This window comes from Megalobrama amblycephala, linkage group LG1, assembly GCF_018812025.1.
Source record: "Megalobrama amblycephala isolate DHTTF-2021 linkage group LG1, ASM1881202v1, whole genome shotgun sequence".
Taxonomy (NCBI): Eukaryota; Metazoa; Chordata; class Actinopteri; order Cypriniformes; family Xenocyprididae; genus Megalobrama; species Megalobrama amblycephala.
In genome coordinates, this window is record NC_063044.1 from 75,134,342 (window position 1) to 75,156,847 (window position 22,506).

At 42.3% G+C, this 22,506-nt stretch overlaps 3 protein-coding genes across 4 annotated transcripts in view; 1 reads left to right on the plus strand and 2 right to left on the minus strand.

Annotated features, from left to right (window-relative positions):
- LOC125247564 (CXADR-like membrane protein) overlaps positions 1-22,506 on the plus strand; it is an 824,350-nt gene that overhangs the window by 561,129 nt on the left and 240,715 nt on the right. The gene's annotated exons all lie outside the window — the stretch shown is intronic.
- On the minus strand, positions 1,748-9,268 carry LOC125246934 (nuclear factor 7, ovary-like). The gene is made up of 6 exons (XM_048158077.1): positions 8,490-9,268; positions 7,911-8,006; positions 7,446-7,676; positions 7,346-7,368; positions 7,150-7,268; positions 1,748-3,356 (listed from the first exon to the last, which is right to left on the minus strand). Exons 1-6 carry the CDS (start codon positions 8,883-8,885, stop codon positions 2,860-2,862), a joined length of 1,362 nt encoding a protein of 453 aa, XP_048014034.1. The 5' UTR covers positions 8,886-9,268; the 3' UTR covers positions 1,748-2,859.
- Positions 11,529-21,202, minus strand: LOC125246855 (nuclear factor 7, ovary-like). Of its 2 annotated transcripts, none has more exons than XM_048157934.1 (6): positions 20,513-21,202; positions 19,941-20,036; positions 14,037-14,267; positions 13,937-13,959; positions 13,680-13,855; positions 11,529-13,324 (listed from the first exon to the last, which is right to left on the minus strand). In XM_048157934.1, the coding sequence occupies exons 1-6, from the start codon at positions 20,903-20,905 to the stop codon at positions 12,828-12,830; spliced, it is 1,416 nt and encodes a 471-aa protein (XP_048013891.1). In that variant the 5' UTR covers positions 20,906-21,202; the 3' UTR covers positions 11,529-12,827. The 2 variants fall into 2 exon arrangements, with proteins under 2 accessions (XP_048013891.1, XP_048013899.1); XM_048157942.1 differs by having other exon boundaries at positions 13,737-13,855; positions 20,513-21,174.

A 22,506-nucleotide genomic window follows, 5' to 3' on the forward strand; every position in this document is an offset into this window, starting at 1 on the left:
GTTTCTCTAAGTCTTGACTGGAGACAAAGCATCTAATTCTTGCAATATTTTTGAGATGATAATATGCTGATTTAGTTACTCTCTTTACATGGCTACTGAAACTCAGGTCTGACTCCAAAATCACACCAAGATTCCTGACTTGATTTTTAGCTGTTTGACCCCTAGAGTGAAGGTACATGTTCACTTTGAGAACTTCATCTTTGTTTCCAAATGCAGTGACTTCAGTTTTGTCTTTGTTTAACTGAAGGAAGTTTAGGCACATCCAATTTTTAATTTCATCAATGCACTGGCACAAGGGGTCAATGGGGCTGTAGTCGTTAGGTGATAGGACTAGGTAAATCTGGGTGACATCTGCAAAGCTGTGATATGCAATTTGGTACTTTCTCATTATTTGGCTCAGTGGCAGCATGTATAGGTTGAACAGTAGGGGTGCAAGTATTGAACCTTGAGGGACTCCACATGTCATGGATATCCACTCAGACTTATGTTCACTGATACTCACATAATAACTTCTCCCTTCTAAGTATGACCTGAACCATTTAAGGACCATCCCAGAAAGCCCAACCCAGTTTTCCAGCCTGTCAAGAAGAATGTTTAGGCGAATATCATTTATTATCTTTATGAGTGCTGTCTCTGTGCTGTGATGCGGTCGGAAACCAGATTGAAAGTTGTCAAAGTATCCATTCAAGCTTAAGAACTTGTTCAGCTGATTGAAAACAACTTTTTCAATGATCTTGCCTATGAAAGGAAGATTTGAGATTGGTCTGTAGTTGCTCAATATGGTGTTATCCAGATTGCTCTTTTTCAGGAGGGGCTTAACAACTGCAGTTTTCAGGGATTTTGGAAAAGTCCCAGAGAGAAGTGAGGCATTTACCACTTCAAGGAGATCTGCTTCTAAACAGTTAAACACACTTTTGAAAAAAGATGTGGGAAGTGTGTCAAGGGCGCAGGTTGATGTTTTAAGGTGCTGTACTGTTTCTTCCAAAATTTTACCATCAATTTCTTCGAAAACAGACATAATAGCTACTTTCTGAGGTTGTGATCTGATCTGTTTTACCCCAGTGCAGCTCAAGGATGTGCTGATCGCCTTTCTGATATTATTAATTTTCTCAGAGAAGAAGGAAGCAAACTCACAGCATTTGCTGTCTGAGAGCATTTCACTGGGAATCTGACTTGGGGGGGGGGGTTTGTTAGTCTCTCTACAGTAGCAAAAAGAGTGCGGGTGTTGTTTAAGTTTCTGTTTATAATATTTGAGAAGAAGGTCTGTCTAGCTTTGGGTTAACGTGTCGAAAGAGGCTGTTGCTCTGGTGTTACAGGAGGCTGTAATATGTTGTCCTGGCTTCCCTGGCTGTTTTCCCAAAAGTCGTCCTTGGGTGCTGAATCTTGGAGCAGTTCTAGCACGTCACTGTCTCTCAGTGAGCTCTGTGGGCAGGGCTCAGTCAAGATTGTGCCCGTGAGCAGTGGTTGTTGTGGCTGCGTGGTGTTATCATTGACCTTGTGGGATGTGTCAACCGCATGTCCATTCAGGTGCTGAAATGAAGTCCTGTGGTCAGTTGTACTCTGTCCAGGTGTGTTTGTGCCATTCAGGTTGAGCGGATTTGCACACACTGCTGAAGGATGATGGAGGCAGAAGTAGATATTGTCCTTTAGCACTCTTGAGCCCAGTTTGTTTGGGTGCAGGCCATCATGAGTGAACATTTGTCTCTGACTCCAGAAAAGATTGAAGTTGTCGATGAAATTCAGTCCTTTTAAGTTGCAACCGTGTAAATCTATTTGTTCCTCTTGCTGGGAGTGGTCCACTGATGAACAACTGAACTTTTAGTCTTCTAAGCATTTCAAAAAGTTCATTGAAATCCCTTTTAAGGAGTTCTGACTGCTCCTTCCGAATATCATTGTTCCCCACATGAATGATTAGTCGATTTGCAGTCTTATATTTCATCAGAATGCTCTTAAGTTCCCTGTTTACATCAGAAACTGTTGCTTGTGGAAGGCAGCATGTAGTTGTATCCCTGTTGCTAATGTTTCTGATAATAGAGTCACCCACTATCAGAGTCCTGGGCGCGGCTGCTCTAAGAGCTGAGTGCCGCTGTCTGCTCAACTTTGAGCGGCAGTTAGCATCAGTGTTAGCTGCTGGCTGATTTGATCTGTGTCCGATCATGTTTGGGGATTCCTCACCCACATTCATCACGTCTGGAGATTCCTCACCCACATTCATTAACACTTCAAATCTGTTCTCCAGATGTATTGGCGGTGGTAGGGAGCTAGTGTTTGGGGTAGAGGATGCTACTGCAATATGTGATACTCGTGATAATCTGATGTCTCGAGTGCCTTTGGGTCTCGCTCCCTGTTTGTGCCATCGATTAGTATGTTGATCAGTTTCGGCACTCAGCATGGCCTGTTTAGGGGCATTAGATTCATGGGACTCACCGACTGTGTGCTGAGGACGGCCATGACGAAGCTCTGTTGTGTGTTCTGTCTGGTTTGGTAGTCCCGCAAGTAACTTTGTTTCAAGAACTGCAATCCTTTGTAGAAGTCTGTGGCAGTTTGTGCAGCAGGTAGATTCTTCAACCAGAGGAGGCATATTATTTCTAATCCTTTTGTGTTTCCCCTTCTCCGGAATGTAAGCTGATGGCTGTCAGTGGGAGACTGGAAGCAGGAAGCAGGAAGCTTCATCTACACAGTGGCTGTCATAACTTGCTTTCATGACGGATTTGAACACCTGTGTATGCGTGCGAGTCAAGTGAAGGCTGTGCGTTCGACTGTGAAGAAAAAAGAACTTTGGGGCTTTACTCATGTGATCTGGATTGAATATTGTAAACACAAGGAAAGCAGGAAGATCCAGACCTACAGGAGTAACGTTTACTGACTATTGACCGCTAAGATCCTGAAAGAGTGAGAACAATGGAAGAATGGAAAGAGTGTGTCAGTGAAGGTGGTTGTGAATGTGTGTAGATGTGTGTTAGTTACAGGATCAGAGAATGACACCGTTCCTCCGTCATAGTCCAGAGACACTCTCACATGATCAAGATTCTGTTTAACATGAAAACCAGAACCTGAAGACAGTCCTGTAGAATTATACCCCACACTCCAGACATCAGTCTTGAAGAAATCATCTCCCTTCCTCTTGTTTGATGCTGTAGTTACTCCAAGCTCCCACCATGAACTCTCTTTAACCTCTATATCCCAGCAGTGTGTTCCTGAGTTAAACCCTTCTGAACCCAGAACACATGGATAATGGTCGAATCTCTCTGGATTATCAGGAACAGGTTGATCGTTCCCGCTCTTTCTCACACTGGTCAGATCATCAGACAGGATGAGACACGGATTCGCAGTGTTTGGATCCAGAATAACAGGAGCTGATGAGACACAATCAACAGAAGCTTTTATTGTGATGTTCTTATAATGATCAAGGGTGAACCAACACAGATTATTATGAATTATGACACTAGTCTGAGTATTGCTTCAAAATAGTTTATTCTCACTGTCTGTTGTGTTTGACTTATGTTGATTTGAGAAAATATTATGATTAAATCCTTGTATCATTCATTCAGTCGTTTTCTGATTTAATATTGAAAGTAGAAAAATGGCTCCTTTTTGTTTTTTTTTTTCAGTTTGTTTAAAAAAACGGGGGAAAAAAAATCAGATTCATTTTTCGTTTTTCATTCATAGGTAGAAAAATGAATGAACAGCTTTAATATTTGTTATCTACAAGTGGGTGGGAATTAAATGGCTCTCTCTGCTGATTGGTTAGCAAAAGATCAAACCGTGTCATCATCAGGGATGCGTTCAGCACCGACAAAACGCTGCAAAGTGTTTTTAAAATGGAAACGGTGGTGCGTTGTGTTAGTAACACAACTCTACACCAAAGTAACACAACTCTACACCTCAAAGATCAAGGAGAGTCAACTCTTTCCTCCACCAAACCTTTTATGAAGCCATAAAGTTGAACCTTGGGACTAAAATGGCCGATCGAAGACGGCTCCTCCATGTCTGCTTAATTACAAATGCATTTGATTGTAGTAACAGAGCAAAAGATCAAAGAGACCCTCATTTGTTTTGTTGACTTTAAGAAACCAGATGGCTCAGCAAACACCAGGACGCAAGGTGTAAATTCCCACTGTTATCAGGAAACTCGGACCTGCAGAAACATCTCAAGGTGAAAATCACAGCAGAAACACCCCTACTTCAGAAATATATCTCTACTGCCAAAGATATGAACTTATCACCAGAAGTAGCCTTAAACATATCACGTGTAATACAAATGTTTTGTTTAGTTTATACATCCTGAGGAATTCTTTCTGTGTTTAATATTGATTACATGTATGTACTGTTTGGTATGGTTGAGACGGACGAGTGTTTGCAGTATTTTGATGCAAAAATGATTTGTGTAAAATGTACGCCATTTGAACTAGGAAAATTAATTTCTTCAAAGTGCTGACCAAAATCCATTAAGTTTGGACACAAAGGACCATAAGGACATTATGCTAATTACATACAAGAACAGGAGAACTGGGCATAAGACCTGCCCAAAACCACACCGGACTGGTGGAAACACTGGTCTCACTTTATATTAAGTGGCCTTAACTACTATGTACTTACATTTAAATTAATCATTTGATACAATGCACTTATTGTGTACATACATGTTTTTACATTGTACTTATATTTTAAAAACACCTGCATGTAATTAAATCTGTAATTAATTTCTGTAATTACATTTATAATTACACTGTTGACTCATCCCTTACACCTTACCCCTACCCTTAAACCTACCCATACCAACAAAGCTTTCCCTAACCTTACCCATATCCCACCTCAATAGCAGCAAAAGTGTTTTGCAATTCAAAATGAACCCAATTAGTACATTGTACTTATTTTTTGATGTAAGTACATAGTAGTTAAGGCCACTTAATATAAAGTGGACCGAAACACTTGAAAGGGTGGAGCCAACAAATCGTTCAGAACTCAATGCCACGCATTGTTCTTGGCTTGCGCTTTTAGCCTTGGTTTTGCTAACTGGTGCGGACTGAACATCGGGCCGACTTCAAGAACTCACTCAACCTCCCTGCAAGAACCTTCATTAAACTTCTCAGAAGAAGACTCACTCGAAGTCTTTTATTTGCAGCAACTTCTCGAGATGCCGAGAGAAATTTACGCAGCAACACGTAACCCTGCAACCAATCAATGAAGCCAATCCATTCACCAACGAACGCTGTCCCTCAGAACTCTTGACAAACCTTTAGCCGAGCAGCACGGCAAAGATCCCTTCAACTACATCACAAAGGAAACACACGCTTACAGGAGCATCCAAACGCAAGTAATGCAATCTCCTAATTTTAATGAGCTGGTGCAATTTTTATTAAGCAAATGAACTACGGTTTAATTGCTAGAATATTAATTCTCTCAGGTTACGGTCAAAGAATATTATTTAAAGCTAGACAACTGACTATATGCACAAGTAAGACAGCATACAAAATAAATAAAGACATTCCTCAGTGTTCCTCCTCGGCTAAATTCAATTCGACCATCAGTTTTCACACTTTTATGTGAAAAAAGCTTAAATTAAATAATTATTGTGCACTTTAGTTAGATTAATTGAATAAAATGTGTGTTTTCACAAGTGTGCTGAAATCATTGATCTTGTGCTGCACTGACTGACAGCTGCTGTGATTATAAAGAGAGAGCGGTGCTCGCTTTCTGTGTCATTCATTCACAAGAAAAGTTATTGTTTTTCATGAGATTCTGTGAGTATTTCAACAATTGACAAAACATTTCAACATTGACAAAATGTATTTTTAAACTTAGTTATTTTATAATGTTTAATAATTAGTCAAAAACAAAGTGAAGAACAATTAGAGGAAATGGCTGATATATGCGCAAATAAATGCTACTTTGAACAAGAGTTGTATCTATGGTAGCTGAGAAGGCCATTCTTTGTGTTCTTTTTGAAGAATTTTCAGAGCCTGATGAAATCGGTTTAATACTGCAAAATACACTCAATGTTACAATCACTGCCCTTGCCATCCAGAATAAAAGAGATCACATTTGTAAACGACTTTACTTGGATCCATTGTGCGAGCTGTCTCTTTAATCCCACGTGGTTTATGTACATGTTGTTGACGATTGGGCCGGCATTTTTGACACACCCACCAAACAAGAGAAAACGCATCTTAAACCCATTGCACACTGTTTCCAGGAAACATGTCGTTCAGTCCAGAAACTGTATCAAAATATTGCGCACCAGTTTGAGCTTAAACGTGCCTCCTCTAATAGTCCTCCTCAGCAGCAGTTGTACGGATGCTTAACGTGTTTATTGCAAATATATTTAATCTTTTTCTCATCAAACAACCAGACTAACAATGAAATTAAATATAACTAGTTGTAAATTAAATATTTTTACACACTAATACAAAAAGGAAAGAATAATGCAGACGTGAGTTTGAAGGCTTGGGTTGTAAATGCGTAAACCACTCCCCTCCAACCGTTAGTCGGCTGTGAGCGAGAGATGGAGAGGAGGAGCGCTGAAGTAAAACTCTGCCCTCTGTTCAATATTCCATTTCACTTGAAATACGTCACAACGTTGTTTGCAACTTCCGGTTCACGGGGACTTTAATATTCACGCAAGAACGGTCATTCTGACTATCTGACATCCAGAGAACAACAGAGAGATTAAAATACACTTCTGAGATAATGTAGGCCTTGTGTTTTATTAAAAATGGGTCCCACTTTATATTAAGTGGCCTTACCTTCTATGTAGTTACATAAAAAAAAGTACAATGTACTTATTGGGTTCATATTGAATTGCAAAACACTTTTGCAGCTATTGAGGTGGATACAGGTAAGGTTAGGGAAAGCTTTGGTGGTATGGGTAGGTTTAAGGGTGGGTTAAGGTGTAAGGGATGGGTCAACAGTGTAATTATAAATGTAATTACAGAAAATAATTACAGATGTAATTACATGCAGGTGTTTTTAAAATATAGGTACAATGTAAAAACATGTATGTACACAATAAGTGCATTGTATCAAATGATTAATTTAAATGTAAGTACATAGTAGTTAAGGCCAAATCTATCAGTTTGTGTCATGAAGCACCTTTAACTCTCCACTCATCCATCATTTCCAGCTCAGATCTTCTGCAGTCAGACTCACTGTTTTGGACGATGTCCTGCATCTTCTTCCAGACTCTGAACGACAGGTTGCCCAAGTAACGTGGCACATGAATCAAAGCTCCAGAAGCCATCTGTGGATCCGGCTGTGAGCTCTGGACTCTGGAAGAACATTCAGGAGTCAGAACTGCAGTGGCTTTGGATCAGAACCAGAGAGACCAGAGACAGGAGCAGATCACCTTTCCACTGAGACTGGAAACTCCTGCAGAACAAACACACCATTTATCATCAAGAACTCACTCAATGAACCAATGATCAACCAATGCTCTGAAATCAGACCTTCAGAAAGCAGACGTCATTGGCTTTCATCATCTCCTCCATGTCTTTGATTGTGTGTGAAAGAGCTGAGATGTGTCTGTTCATCTCTTCCAGCTTCTCCTTCATCATCTGCTTCTTCTGCTCCTCTTCCTCCCTCAGAGCAGTGATTGTAGCTTCTTCTTCATCTCTGAGAAACTGATGAAGCTTCTCAAACTGCTGTTTAATCTGACGCTCTGTGTGGTCAGCTTGAGACTGAAATCAGATCACATTCACTTCAATCATCTCAATCAACACACATCAACACTTCACATCATTAATATCAGAGATAAACTCAGATACCGACATATAACGGATCCAGAAGCAGATTGATGCCCGTCATTTACAGAAATAATACACTGGAATCCATTATGTTAAATATATCAGATCATAGCTGTATATAGTGATCCTACAGCTGTAATGAAAATGACTCTGATTCTGTTTCCTCACCTTGATGTGTTGAACTGTTTCCTCAAACTCTCCTTTCATTTCTTCATTGTGTTGAAGTTTCTCTTGTAAGGACTTCAGTGCTGTATTGAGCTCCTCCTAGAATTGAACAAAAATACAGTTGAAGCTCAAACATCAAGACAATGATTCAAAGCACAGGAGTCAATCCATCTCTGTAAGGATCAAAAAAAGCTCAATTAAAGTTTTGGAGTGTCCTTGTCAAAGTCCTGACTTGAACCCAATTGAGATGATGTGCAAGACCTTAAACAGGAAGTTCATGCTTGAAACCCCTCCAGATAAGTGGGTCAAAATCCACCACAGCACTGTGAAAGACTGATCTCCAGTTATCATGTGTTCAGCTGCAGTTATTGCTGCTAAAGTGGGTGATTAGTTTTTTACACGGGTGATAGGTGTTAAAAACTGGACTCTGTGTTTACTGAGGTTGCCTTTGTTTTCTTGTATTTTGTTTGAAGATCTAAAACTAGCATGAGACACAAAAACTGAAGAAATCAGGATGAACATGATATTATATTTGACCAATTATTCCTTCCTTACATGTGAAATAAGAGTCATTTGTCTTACCTTGTATGATGGGACAACTTCATTGATGGGTCTGACTGTGTGACTGATGTGTTTTTGTGAAGTAAAGCACACTACACACACAGGCTGTTTGTCCTCCAGACAGAAGAGTTTGAGTTTCTCACTGTGTAAACTGCAGATCTCCTCAGATCCTGATGAACGCCTCTCATTTCTCTCCTTCAGGAACGACTCACACAAGTTTTTTAACGCCAGATTAGGAGGAGGTTTATCTTTTGAGGATCTTCTCCTGCAGACAGGACACTCCTGAGTTTTCTTGGTTCTCCAGAACTGTTGAAGACACTCTTTACAAAAACTGTGACTACATGATAAAATAACAGGAGCCTTGAAGATTTCATGACATACAGGACAAATATAATCATCTTCAGCTGCTGAAGCCATTTTCACTGTTTGAGCTCCAGCAGTCTAAACTTTACTTTCACTTTCTGAATAACGGTTTCAAAAATGAATCATGAGGATTTGCTGTCTGTTCAGAAAGTAACTTCACAAAAATCCTTCTTGAAGTTTTTCCTCTTTGTTCTCCACTGATCGCTGATTCTTTATTGATTTTGTCAAGAGAGAAGAAAGTCCGTTTGACTGAAAGGAGAAATAAGTCAGTCTCTTCCTGGTGAGTGTTGTGAGAGGGTGGAGTTTATAATCGCCTATACGGGTGTGTTCAAACAGGAACTATAGGATTTCTTCAGGTTAGATGTATTAAAAATGAACTTGTATTGAAACATTAAATTAAAATGCTGTAAAACCTTGGATAAAACAACAATGAACAATGACAACACACAAATATTAATAATAAAAGACCCCAAAACACTTATGTGTTTTATTTATTGCTTTTTATCTGTCAGAGAATTTCTCTTAATGATGGTTATGGGAGGAATGTGTCACAAGTTACAACACACATAAGTGTGCATAAGGGGCCAAAAACAATCAGAGTGCCTGAGGTCAATAAACTGTCCTGTTTCAAAACATTAGATTTTTCTGACTCTTATTTCAGGCTTTACAGGTTAAAGTAGGCGTTCAATCCTCATAGTTGGAGCAGATGAAGTTGAGCACACATGTTGGAGGAAGGCTGATCCAATGCTGATCTCCTGCCGTCTGCATGGCTCAGACTCTCCGCTCACGGCTGCAGTCTTTCGGACCGTTGCCTTCGCCCTCCGCCCAGTTCTGATAACACACCACAGGTACGGAGATCTCCAGGCCGGGTCTATGAGCTCTGGGTGCCATGGTGGGTTGGGAGCTTCAGGAAGCCATGGCAGATTGGGAGCTTCAGGACACCATGGCGGTGAGGCCTCAGTGGCCCTGGCCACTACGACCATGGGTATATTGCCCCCCCACCCCCAAAACTTCTTTGGGAGGATCCGCACATCCCTGAGCTGGAGCGGAATGAAGAAATGGATTCTGTTTGGAATGAAGGGAATGAAGTGGGCTCGTGGAAAGGAGTGGGCTCTAGTGCTGAGTCTGGAGCTGACAATGGGACTGGAGCAGAGTCTGGAGCCATCTCTGGATTACAGGACATCCCCTCATAGTCCACTAACAGGCCAAGGGGCACAAGTGTGGGAACCATTACGGCTGAGGGCTCAGTTGTTACGGCGTCCATCTTGAATGAGGGCTCAGACGTGGTGGCCATCTTAAACGAGGGCTCAGGCCCATCACAGTGGCCTTCTCAGCAAACTGTACGTTCCTATGTATAATAACAGCAACCCCCCTACTCTTACTATTAAAATTAGAATGATATATTTGTGTAAAGCCTCCTCTGTGAAGTTTAGCATGGTCCTTGTTCAACAAATGAGACTCTTGTAAATATAATATAACCATAATAATGTAACATAACCTGAATTTAAACTTGAACTACGCAGTCATTAATGTGATGCTCATGTTTAGCCAACCACCTGCATCTGGTGTATGCACTTGTCCTTACAAGTCAGGTTCTTCAAAATGAAGTCTTTATCTTTTACCGGGTCCTTGAAGCTTGTCTCTTTTCCATCCCGTGTCGTGATCCTCAAAACTGCAGGGTATCTCAGCCCAAAGCAAACCATCTCACAGCTGTGGCGTAAACTCCTCACCTCATTGAAAGCTGCTCGCTGCTTGCTCACTGTCTGGGTGAAATCGGGAAGGATCCGTATTCGATCGTCGTGGACTGTAGTGACTAACTTCATTTCTATGGCTTTCTTCAGAATGTCCTCTTTTTCAGAGAAATAATGACACCTCACCACAAAGGTGCGCGGTGGTTCATTGTCATCAGTTGGTCTGCTGCGAAGGGTGCGATGAGCTCGGTCTAAGAGAGGGGTTTTCTCGAGGTTGAGGGCCTCTTTCAAGAGACCGGCCACAAACTCAGTTATCCGTTTGCCATGCTCTCATCCCTCCTTTACTCCTGTAATGCAAAAGTTTGAGCTGCGTGACTTCACCTCCAGATCCTCACTCCATTCTTTCAGTACGGCCAACTCCTTTTTCATAACAGTAAACTCCTTCTCAAGGGTAGTAATGGAGTCCGAATCCCCCCATCGCAGCCTCCAATTCGGTCACTTGTTCCTCCACTGCTTCCACTCTGGCATTGACACGCTCCACTGCATTGCGTAAATCGGTCCAGAGCTGGTCAACTTGGCTGCAGAGTACAGCTGATTGAGCAGCAGCGTTTTCTTATATTTTTGCAATCAGGTCCTCTTTGAGTGAATTAATTGCTTGGAGAACCATATAGTTGTCGCTCGCTGCGTCTTTCCTTGAAGTAGTTTGGAGTTCGATATTAGCATTACTGCTGGTAGCAAATTCTGCATCTCTGCGGTTTCTCCGGCTCTTATTCATTTCGCTTCAAAAGTGGCTCAAACTGTATTTAAACCAACTGTTAAGCCCTTAATAACACACAAAGGCAGCTTTAGGATACTAGTGCATAAAATAAGAGCTATATAAAGCGAACAACAACTCTACATCTTTACATGGCGCCGCTCCAACCAGAAGTCTCTATATACAATTTAATCACAGTTTAAATAATAGATTATTTTCATCCTACTAAGAGAAACAACATGAAGTTGACCGTTTAGTCACAGGTTTGATTTATTGACAATAAAACAATTTTTAGACAAAAACATCTGACTGTAGGCCTTCATGAATCATGACATATCAGAAATCACTGATCACTGGTTTATTATTACACATAATCTGTACATATCAAACGATCTGTAACAAAGCAATTGTGACAAAAACTTTTTTACTCACATAATCTGCGCCATTCCTGTCGGATCCAATATATCCAATAAGGCACAGCATCATTTCTGTAATATCAGGCTTTCTGCAAATCCAATGCAGCTACTGTGTTTTTCCACAACCTGGCACTACACAACATTTTGCACTCTTGTTTATCTCTTAGGCATGTTTATCTCTTAGTTGCTCAATCCAGTGTTAGTGTCACGTCTGTTATTTACCTACTACTTGTGAATCTGAGTGGGGCTACAGAGGTAATGATTTAGAAGTAGGTGTTGATCTTCTTCTGCAGAGGTGGTCTTAAAAAATAGGCACATTCCACAACCAGTCATAATCTGGCCTTGGTTAACATAAAAGTGGTCAAACTCTCAAGCAAGGACCTCTACATTCCAATTGGTTGCCGCCGAACCGCGCCATAGCTCATTACCATAAAGTTGGCCTGACTTTAACTCTCCTCGACGCTCTCACTGTCCAAGATGTGCCACGCCGCTCTCGCCGGAGTTCGCCGCCGGCTCACATTGAAAATTAATGACTTCCTGTCACTTTGACGCTCTCGCCGGCAGCGGTGTGAACACATGGTGAGTGTTGCTGTAGTGTTGGATATCACAATTTCGTCATCAGAAGAGTAGGTATATACAGTAAGCGCACCACTGTTTTTTTGTAAAAGCAGGTCGCACATGCGCATTAACTTTTATTTGCAATAATATAATAATAATCATAATTAGTGTATCCACAAGGTGGCAACCATGCCCTGGGGAGTCGATTCACAAGGTCAAGAAAAACTGGATAAACAGAATAGACCCGGAACACATGGGAGCTACAGTGACAACAGAGGCCTATATAGACGAGAGATTGTGTGAAGAGGTTAGAAAGTACCCTCATTTGTACAATTCTTGCATGAAAGAACACAAATGTTTACATGGGTTATTACTCGTGGCGAGAGATTTCTCAAAACTTGCTCGAACGCTTGTGTATGCGTGCGAGTCAAGTGAAGGCTGTGTGTTCGACTGTCAAGAAAAAAGAAATATACTTTAATAATATACTTTAATACTTTAATAATTTACTCTTGAGATCTGGATACAAATATTGGAAACATGATGAAAGCAGGAAGATCCAGACCTACAGGAGTAACATTTACTGACTATTGACCGCTAAGATCCTCAGAGACCCAAGACACCAGAAGAATGGAAAGAGTGTGTCAGTGAAGGTGGATTTGAATGTATGTAGATGTGTGTTAGTTACAGGATCAGAGAATGACACCTTTCTTCTGCCATAGTCCAGAGACACTCTCACACGATCAAGCTTCTGTTTAACACGAAAACCAAAACCTAAAGACAGTCCTGTAGAATTATACCACACACTCCAGGCATCAGTGTCAAAGAAATCCTGTCCCTTCCTCTGGTTTGATGCTGTAGTGACTCCAAGCTCCCAGTCTGAACTCTCTTTAACCTCTATATCCCAGCAGTGTGTTCCTGAGTTAAACCCCTCTGAACCCAGAACACAGGGATCACAGTCAAATCTCTCTGGATTATCAGGAAGAGGTTGTTTGTTCCAGCTGTTTCTCACACTGGTCAGATCATCAGACAGGACAAGTTCTGGATGAGCCGTGTTTGGATCCAGAATCACAGGAGCTGATGAGACACAATCAACAGATGATTTTATTCTGATGTTCATATAATGATCAAGAGTGAACCAACACAGATTATTATGAATCATGACACTCGTCCTGTTGATCAGACACATCAGATCACTGTCAGTGTTGTTATTAGCTTCACACTCATTTTCATCATCAACTACAAACTATTAAATGTGTGATTTAGACATTTGTGTCCATCAAGAGAAACCAATACTCCTGGAAAGTTAAATCATAACTCCTCCTAACAACCACCAAACTCGACTCAGACCTTCAGACTGTTCTGACTCAGATCACTTTATCTTTTATATTAATTAATCTATCTATCTATCTATCTATCTATCATGAAGCACCTTTAACTCTCCACCCATCCATCATTTCCAGCTCAGATCTCCTGCAGTCAGACTCACTGTTTTGGACGATGTCCTGCATCTTCTTCCAGACTCTGAACGGCAGGTTGCCCAAGTAACGTGGCACATGAATCAAAGCTCCAGAAGCCATCTGTGGATCCGGCCGTGAGCTCTGGACTCTGGAAGAACATTCAGGAGTCAGAACTGCAGTGGCTTTGGATCAGAACCAGAGAGACCAGAGACAGGAGCAGATCACTCACCTTTCCATTGAGACTGGAAACTCCTGCAGAACAAACACACCATTTATCATCAAGAACTCAATCAATGAACCAATGATCAACCAATGATCTGAAATCAGACCTTCAGAAAGCAGACGTCATTGGCTTTCATCATCTCCTCCATGTCTTTGATTGTGTGTGAAAGAGCTGAGATGTGTCTCTTCATCTCCTCCAGCTTCTTCTTCATCATCTGCTTCTTCTGCTCCTCTTCCTTCCTCAGAGCAATGATTGTAGCTTCTTCTTCATCTCTGAGAAACTGATGAAGCTTCTCAAACTGCTGTTTAATCTGATGCTCTGTGTGCTCAGCTTGAGACTGAAATCAGATCACATTCACTTCAATCATCTCAATCAACACACATCAACACTTCACATCATTAATATCAGTGATAAACTCAGACACTGACATATAACGGATCCAGAAGCAGATTGATACTCGTTATTTACAGAAATAATAAACTGGAATCCATTATATTAAATATATCAGATCATAGCTGTATATAGTGATCCTACAGCTGTAATGAAAATGACTCTGATACTGTTCCCTTTCGAAAGGGAACTTCAACTCTGCGTTTGCAAAAGCTATGGGGAACGTCACGTGACTCAGTGTCTGAAAGCCAACTATCCAACAACTCCAATCCCTATTGGCCGGCGACAGCCTATGATGTCATATGGCGCGACCCGGAAGTATAAAAGGCCTGGAGTTTGAGAGGGGTGTTACAGTCTCTCAGCCTCCGGGGTGGCTGGCGGGGATGAGCTCCTGGATGACGATGATGTCCTGTCATTGACATCATCGGATTCGGGAGCAAATGTTCTTCTGGCAGCTAACCCCCGAGAGCAGGAGATGGCAGTGGAGGAACAAGCGGTTGCGACTGCTTCTTTCTCCAAGCCTCCTTGCCCAGCATATGCTGAGTTACTGGAGGTTGTGGAATGCGCTGCCAGCAGGCTGCAGCTGCAGTGGGAGTGCGTGAAGAAAGAGACGGCTCGCGGCAGGTTAGATGAACGGTTTCTTTCTGACCACAACCCTGTAACTCCAGTGAGCCTTCCATTCCTTCCAGATCTCCACGTAGAGATCAAGAAGGCATGGAAGAACCCATACTCGGCCAGGATTCATCCACATCAGTGGGGGAATTTCTCTGATGTGGAGGGATTGGGCCAGCATGGGTATGTGTCGTTGCCGCCTATTGATGAGAGGTTTGCTTTCTCATCACAGGCAGTACACAGACACTTAAAGCTCCGGGTCTGCCGTCCAGACCCCTTAAGGTTACATCCCGTCTGAACGGCAGGGCATACGCTGCTGCAGGTCAGGCTGGCACGGTTTTGCACACTATGGCGGTGTTGCAAGCCTACCAGGCTGATCTGCTGAAGGACCTGGATCAAGGGCAGGGTTTGTCCCCTGATGCAGTAGTTGAGCTGCACCGCACCATGGATCTCGCTCTCCGGGCCAGCAAGCAGACGGCCACCTCGATTGGGAGATCGATGGCGGCCATGTTGGCCACAGAGGCATCTGTGGCTGAACATGGCGGACATCAGGGAGAAAGAGAAGGGCTTTCTCCTTGATGTTGCGGTTTCGCCAAATGAACTTTTCGGCGGTTCCGTTGAGACGGGTGTCAGAAGGTTCAGGGAGGCAAAGGTGCGCTCAGCAGCTTATAAGAACTGCATACCGCTCAGGTCCGATCCTGGGCCCAGACAGCCAGGAGGCCCTGGCCCGTCTCGAGCCGAGACTCAGAGACAGGGTCAGAGATCTAGTGTCGCCGCTCGAGCTCCTCCTCCACCTTGGAGTAAGTCGCAGAAGCAGCGGGATACGAGGAAGAGGAAGGTGGAGTTAAGAGAGGTGATCGAACACCGGCAACAGCAATGCCGCTGATCAATCCTCTCTCTTGGCGAAAGTATTATTACATCTGCCTTCGCCCTTCTTCCTCGGCCTCCCAGGTGATTTTAATCACTGTACATGTTCAGGATGACACCTTTGAACAGTCAGGCTGATGGCCGGGCCCATGATGAAGTTCTTTCTGAAGGCCCGCCTTCTGGCTTGATAGGTAAAGGGTTCTTTGGGCTTATAGAACCTTGCATTTCATCCTTCCCATACAAACACGTGAAGGAGGAGTCTTTGGTCTTCGAGCCACAGGAAGGTAAGACAAGGTCTGATTTAATTTTTAAATATTTGACCTTGTTTTGTTCCTGTATAATTTTCCTGAGCATGTAGCAGTAAAATATTATTATAGGGGTTTTGGGCAAAACTGGAGTGATGTAAGACTGACTGAGCAGGCTACAAAATGGCTGCCGCTTAGTCTTTCATTATATATGAGTAGCTTCCCAGCTATTTTTCAGTATAGTCTGAGTTGGCACTCATTACTTTAGTTTATGTGTCTACGGCAGCCCTAAACGCCCCCCTGACATTTTAGCTTGTGAACTTCACTTTATTTCTCTCTTCATGAGATTTGGAAGTGAGGACCAGGCTTTGTTATGGTGCCTGTTGTAAAAAATAGGCCTATAGCTTAGCGGCCAGGCTAGAGCTAGGTTATGTGTGGTATAAGAATTAACCCCATATGTATTTACTATCCCTTTTCAGGATGTATAGTTCCTGGTTCTGGCCTCCTCCCGAGGGAGTTGTTTAGGCCGTATGCCCATTATCCTCTTGTTTATGTAGGTGCAATTTTTAGTTTAACAGCTATGTTGTAGACTGTTTTTGACTCCCTGATGCTGTTTCTCAGGTGGTAGACCCTCATCTTTGCGTAGATAAGTTATGCAGGTGTTTGCTAGGCCCCACTTTCTAGAACTTTCATGCTGAAGGGAATGATTTTCCTCTGAGCCACTTGATGTCTGTATTTATCAAGTTTGAGTTGACAATGCTAGTTTTTTAGCTTTCATCCTCTAGGGCTTAGAACAGATTTGAGAATCTGTATGAGAGAGTGTTTTTCCTTTTAAACAGCATGTTAATCAAAATTTTGTGTTACTTTGAGTTCTAGATTTTTGCCCTACATTTGTATGTGAGCTTACTTATGCTGCCACAGGTTAGCACCTGTTCTTATAAATAGTAGGCCCTTTTTGCTGTAAAGTGGCCTCTATTTGAGAGGATGGTGACTATATATTCCCCAGCTAAGAGGTTTATTTGTGTCACTGAGTGCATCACCTATTGGATTGCATACTCAGGGTAGTTAGAACCAGTTTTTTGAGGAAAGTTGGTATCCATTTAGCTCCCTCCTTGGTGATCTTGTTAGCAGCTATATTGCATATAACTCGGATTGTAGGCTTTATGATATTCAGCCTCCTTCTAGTTAGCAGTTGTTTTCTACAATGCTGTTTAACTGATCATAGTTTGCTCACATATTTATACATATTTACACTGCCACAGGCCCTGCCACGTGTCTGAGGTAGTAGGCCTTATAGCCTCCCTTAGACCATGTTGGCTTTGTTTGGTTCCCTTTAGTCACATGTTTAGGGTACATTGCCTGTTGGAATGTGTAGCCTAGCGCAGGTGGCAGTTAGCTTCCCATAGTTATGTTGGGTTAAAGCTGGTTCCCTGTAGCTTGGTTCCCTTTTAAATTCACGAGCTGAAGCCACGTGTCATTGAATCGGCAGGCCCCTTCAGGCCTCCTTTTTAGTCCACATGTTGGCACAGTTTGTGTTTTTAATTTGCAAACAGGCTGAACGCCACTTGTTGCTGGAATGGTAGGCCCCTCAAGGCCTCCTTTTTTAGTCGACTTGTTGGCAGGATGCCTGGGAAACCATGCCACCATCGGCCACGCCCCATCGCTGATGGATAGGCCCTAGCATAATGCCACCTAGCATAATGTTACATTATATATGCAAGAAAGTTTTTTTTTTTTTTTTTTTTGGGTTAAATAAGGTTTTCTTCTTCCTTGTAATAAGAGCTTTGTATTATTTCTGATGTGCAATATATTCTTTATTCAACATAAAGAATACATATTATTTATTACTTATTTACGTTTATTATTTGTATGTGGGTGCACTTGAATAACTAAATTTCGTTGTACAGCTGTACAGTGACAATAAAGATTTCTATTCTATTCTATTCTAAACAGGCCTGTTCATGATGTTTGGCAGCGTTTCATGTATTCCCTCTTTGGAAATCCCTAATACATGGCCTCTTGGGTGGTATGGTTATGGTAGCCACTTGCTGATGCCACGTGTTTACTAAGGTAGGCCTACCTCGGCCTCTGGTGTAACATGTGAGTTCAGTTCAGTTATGTACTCCTCTCGCTGAGAGTAACAAGGTGCTTTTACTGAGTATTTTGAGTGGCTGGCCCTCTCAGGTTGATTATGGTAGTGAAACCTTACTAAGGTTTGGTTTACCCTATATCTGCCTCCCTGAGTCTGATTCCTACTCTAGTTGAGCTAAGAGCCACCTAGTGCCTAGGGTGGATCTATTGTGCTCCTAGAAACGGCCACTAGACTTACGCTGTGTGGCTTAAAGGTTGCTAGGCCCTATGGGCCGCCTTTTTGAACACACTGGTATATGTTTGTGTAAAAATTTTCTTTGAGAATTATCTGTATACACTTCTGGTTGGCCAGAGGCCCAAGTGATAAATCCAACCTCCTATGGTTGGTTATTTATCGGTCTTGGTGCCTAAACACTGCCACGATCTGATGCCACGTGTCTGTTAAGGTTATAGTCCCTTCCAGGCATTTCTTAATATGTGTTGGCATACGCTGTACTCCTCTTGCTTTAAAGAGTAAAAAGGTGCTTTTACTGAGTACACTGCTCATTGGATTGTGTTAGGTGGATTGTCATGCGGGCGCTTTGCAGCACTCTTATGCTGCCATTGAAGCTGTCTGTCTGCCCCAGCAAGACAGGTGTTCAGGGTGGCCAATTTCTGAATATACTTCTGTATCATATTAGGTTACTATCATGCTGTAGGCTCCCCTTCGGCCTCCATGAGTATGTGCCCATTGCATGGTCTACTTGTTAGGTGAGCTTTGCACTTCCTTATTAGGGTTATGTTTGTAATAGTGCTTAGCTCCCTAAGCTGATCATGGTGGCAGGCCTTAATTAGGCCTCCTCCTAAGATTCAGCCGTAGGCTGGTTTTTGCTCTCCTGAAGCATCAGGTGTTTAGCGCACAGCCTCCTCAGTGCGTTAATTAAGCGCTGAGTAGATCCTAGGATGAGTGGATTATCTCCCCTCAATATGAGGGTTCATAGCACTCGGCTAAGTTCTGCTCTCCAGGATGCCCGTCTCTACGCGTGGGTCTGAGTTGCTCCTGCCTTTCTGCAGTCACTCTTACCTGCTCTCTTCTATGAAGAATGCATTATGGAGATTCTGTACTCAGACAGGGTTGGCCAAGACTAAGTTTGTCCTATGACAGACCAGGTCAGCCTCCCTGGTGGCAGTGGGGGTTCCCTTCGGTTCCTTGGCCACATTCCCTTAAAGGGACCACTTTCTCTTCGGAAAGGTTGGTTTGAGCCTTGGTAGGCCCTCTAAGGAAGGCCTTCTTGAGGTTCAGCTTGGGCTGTTGGCCATAGGGAATGCTGTCACTGACAGCCTGGTGTGACCCGAGGGGGAGTTGCTAAGCATTTCCTTCGAAACTGCTTGACGTTTGTCAGCCATATTATTTGGCGTGCACTCTCCTTAAGCATGGCGGCGTAGGTATATCGTTCCCCAAAGCATACTCAATGCAGAGCGAGTTCCCTTTCGAAAGGGAACGTCTCAGGTTACGTATGTAACCATAGTTCCCTGAGAACCAGGGAACGAGACTCTCAGTTTTCTTGCCATGCTTTGGGCTGCCTGTTGAACAGTCCCTCTAGACGATAGATGCTGACTGCTTCTCCAGGCGCGCCTTTTATACTTGCGCGTCGCGCCATATGACGTCATAGGCTGTTGCCAGCCAATAGGGATTGGAGTTGTTGGATAGTTGGCTTTCAGACACTGAGTCACATGATGTTCCCCATAGCGTTGCAAACGCAGAGTCTCGTTCCCTGGTTCTCAGGGAACTATGGTTACATACGTAACCTGAGACGTTTCCTCACCTTGATGTGTTGAACTGTTTTCTCAAACTCTCCTTTCATTTCTTCATTGTGTTGACGTTTCTCTTGTAAGGACTTGAGTGCTGTATTGAGCTCCTCCTAGAATTGAACAAAAATACAGTTGAAGCTCAAACATCAAGACAATGATTCAAAGCTTAGGAGTAAGTCCACCTCTGAAAGGCTCAGAAAAGCTCAATTAAAGTTTCGTCAAAGTCTTGATTAAACCCAATTGAGATGATGTAGCATGTGATGTTTAAACAGGAAGTTCATGCTTGAAACCCCTCCAGATAAGTGGGTCAAAATCCACCACAGCACTGTGAAAGACTGATCTCCAGTTATCAGTTATCTGTTCAGCTGCAGTTATTGCTGCTAAAGGTGGTGATTAGTTTTTCACACGGGTGATAGGAGTTAAAAACTGGACTCTGTGTTTACTGAGGTTGCCTTTGTATTCTTGTATTTTGTTTGAAGATCTAAAACTAGTATGAGACACAAAAACAAGAAACCAGGATGAATATGATATCTATGTTTATGACTAATTATTCCTTTACATGTGAAATTAGAGACAATTCTCTTACCTTATATGATGAAACCACTTCACTGATGGGTCTGAATTTATGATTGTCATGTTTCTGTGAATTCATACACACTACACACACAGGCTGTTTGTCCTCCAGACAAAAGAGTTTGAGTTTCTCACTGTGTAAACTGCAGATCTCCTCAGATCCTGATGAACGCCTCTCATTTCTCTCCTTCAGGAACGACTCACACAAGTTTTTTAACGCCAGATTAGGAGGAGGTTCGTGTTGTGAGGCTCTCCTGCAGACAGGACACTCCTGAGTTTTCTTGGTTCTCCAGAACTGTTGAAGACACTCTTTACAGAAACTGTGACTACATGACAGAAGAACAGGATCCTTGAAGATTTCATGACATACAGGACAAATATAATCATCTTCAGCTGCTGAAGCCATTTTCACTGTTTGAGCTCCAGCAGTCTAAACTTTACTTTCACTTTCTGAATGACGGTGTCAAAAATGAACCACAAGGATCTGCTCTCTGTTCAGAAACTAACTTCACAAAAATCCTTCTTGAAGTTTTTCCTCTTTGTTCTCCACTGATCGCTGATTCTTTATTGATTTTGTCAAGAGAGAAGAAAGTCCGTTTGACAGAAAAGATAAGTCAGTCTCTTCCTGGTGAGTGTTGTGAGAGGGTGGAGTTTATGATCATGGGTGTGTTCAAACAGGAACAGGATTTCTTCATGTTAAATGTATTAAAAATGAACTTGTATTGAAAGATTAAATTAAAATGCTGTAAAACCTTGGATAAAACACAACAATGAACAATGACAATACACAAATATTAATAATAAAAGACCCAAAACACTTATGTGTTTTATTTATTGCTTTTTATCTGTCAGAGAATTTCTCTTAATGATGGTTATGGGAGGACTGTGTCACAAGTTACAACACACATAAGTGTGCATAAGGGGCCAAAAACAATCAGAGTGCCTGAGGTCAATAAACTGTCCTGTTTCAAAACATTAGGTTTTTTTGACACTTGTTTCAGGCTTTACAGGTTAAAGTAGGCACTCAATCCTCATAGTTGGAGCAGATGAAGTTGAGCATGCATCTTGGAGGAAGGCTGATCCAGCTCTGATCTCCCGCTGTCTGCATGGCTCTGACTCTCTGCTCGCGGCTGTAGTCTTTCGGACCATTGCTGTTGCCCACCGCCCAGTTCTGATAACACAGAAGCCACAGCCACATGTTCATGGCGCAGAAGTGAACTGATCTGGCAACACAACGCCATGTGGTTTGATTCACAAGCTTGCAATAAATTCTGTTCTCAATTAGATATTGATTCATTTAGATGTGCTGTATATTTCAACATACCTTCTGATGTTCATTCATGTTTATTTGGTGCTGTAACTAGAAGTAAAGAGGAAGAGATGACCAGCTCAATTGAGACACTACAGCGGTCTGCCACCACACATTAAAGACACACAAAAACAGCTGAGACTTTATTTCATATCAAAAGTGACAAAGCTTATTGCGATTATTGCATGGCAGGAGCTAGAGTTCTTCACAGGTCCAAAAATTCATACCCGAACCTAAAGAGAGCCGTAAATATGCTACACAGAACCGACCCGGGCCGACTATTATTTTGAAAGTTGGACTTTTGAATAATAATGATTGCTTGTTTAGTGACATGGCTGCTGACATTAGCATTACTTATTTGTGATCATTTCTGTGCTTTCTGAGCAGAGTCTGACCAAAACTTTAGATATAACAAGATGGTTAGATATAACATGCACGTTAGCTGGAGCAGCCTGAAACATAACCTTTTAAACGCATTTCATGCGTTCGCCTGCCCATTCAATCTTGACGTTTAATAGTAAAAAGAACTTGGCTTGCTGTCTGCGGAGGAGGCTTGAGCTCCGAGTTAAACCCACCCTACGGAGCTGTGCGTAGGAAAAACGAAAGAATTAGAGGAGGAGACGGGGAGGAGAAGGGTTGCTGGAAAAATTTGTCAATGGAATGACGCTGTGTTTGTGGCTAATGATTGACAGGATTGA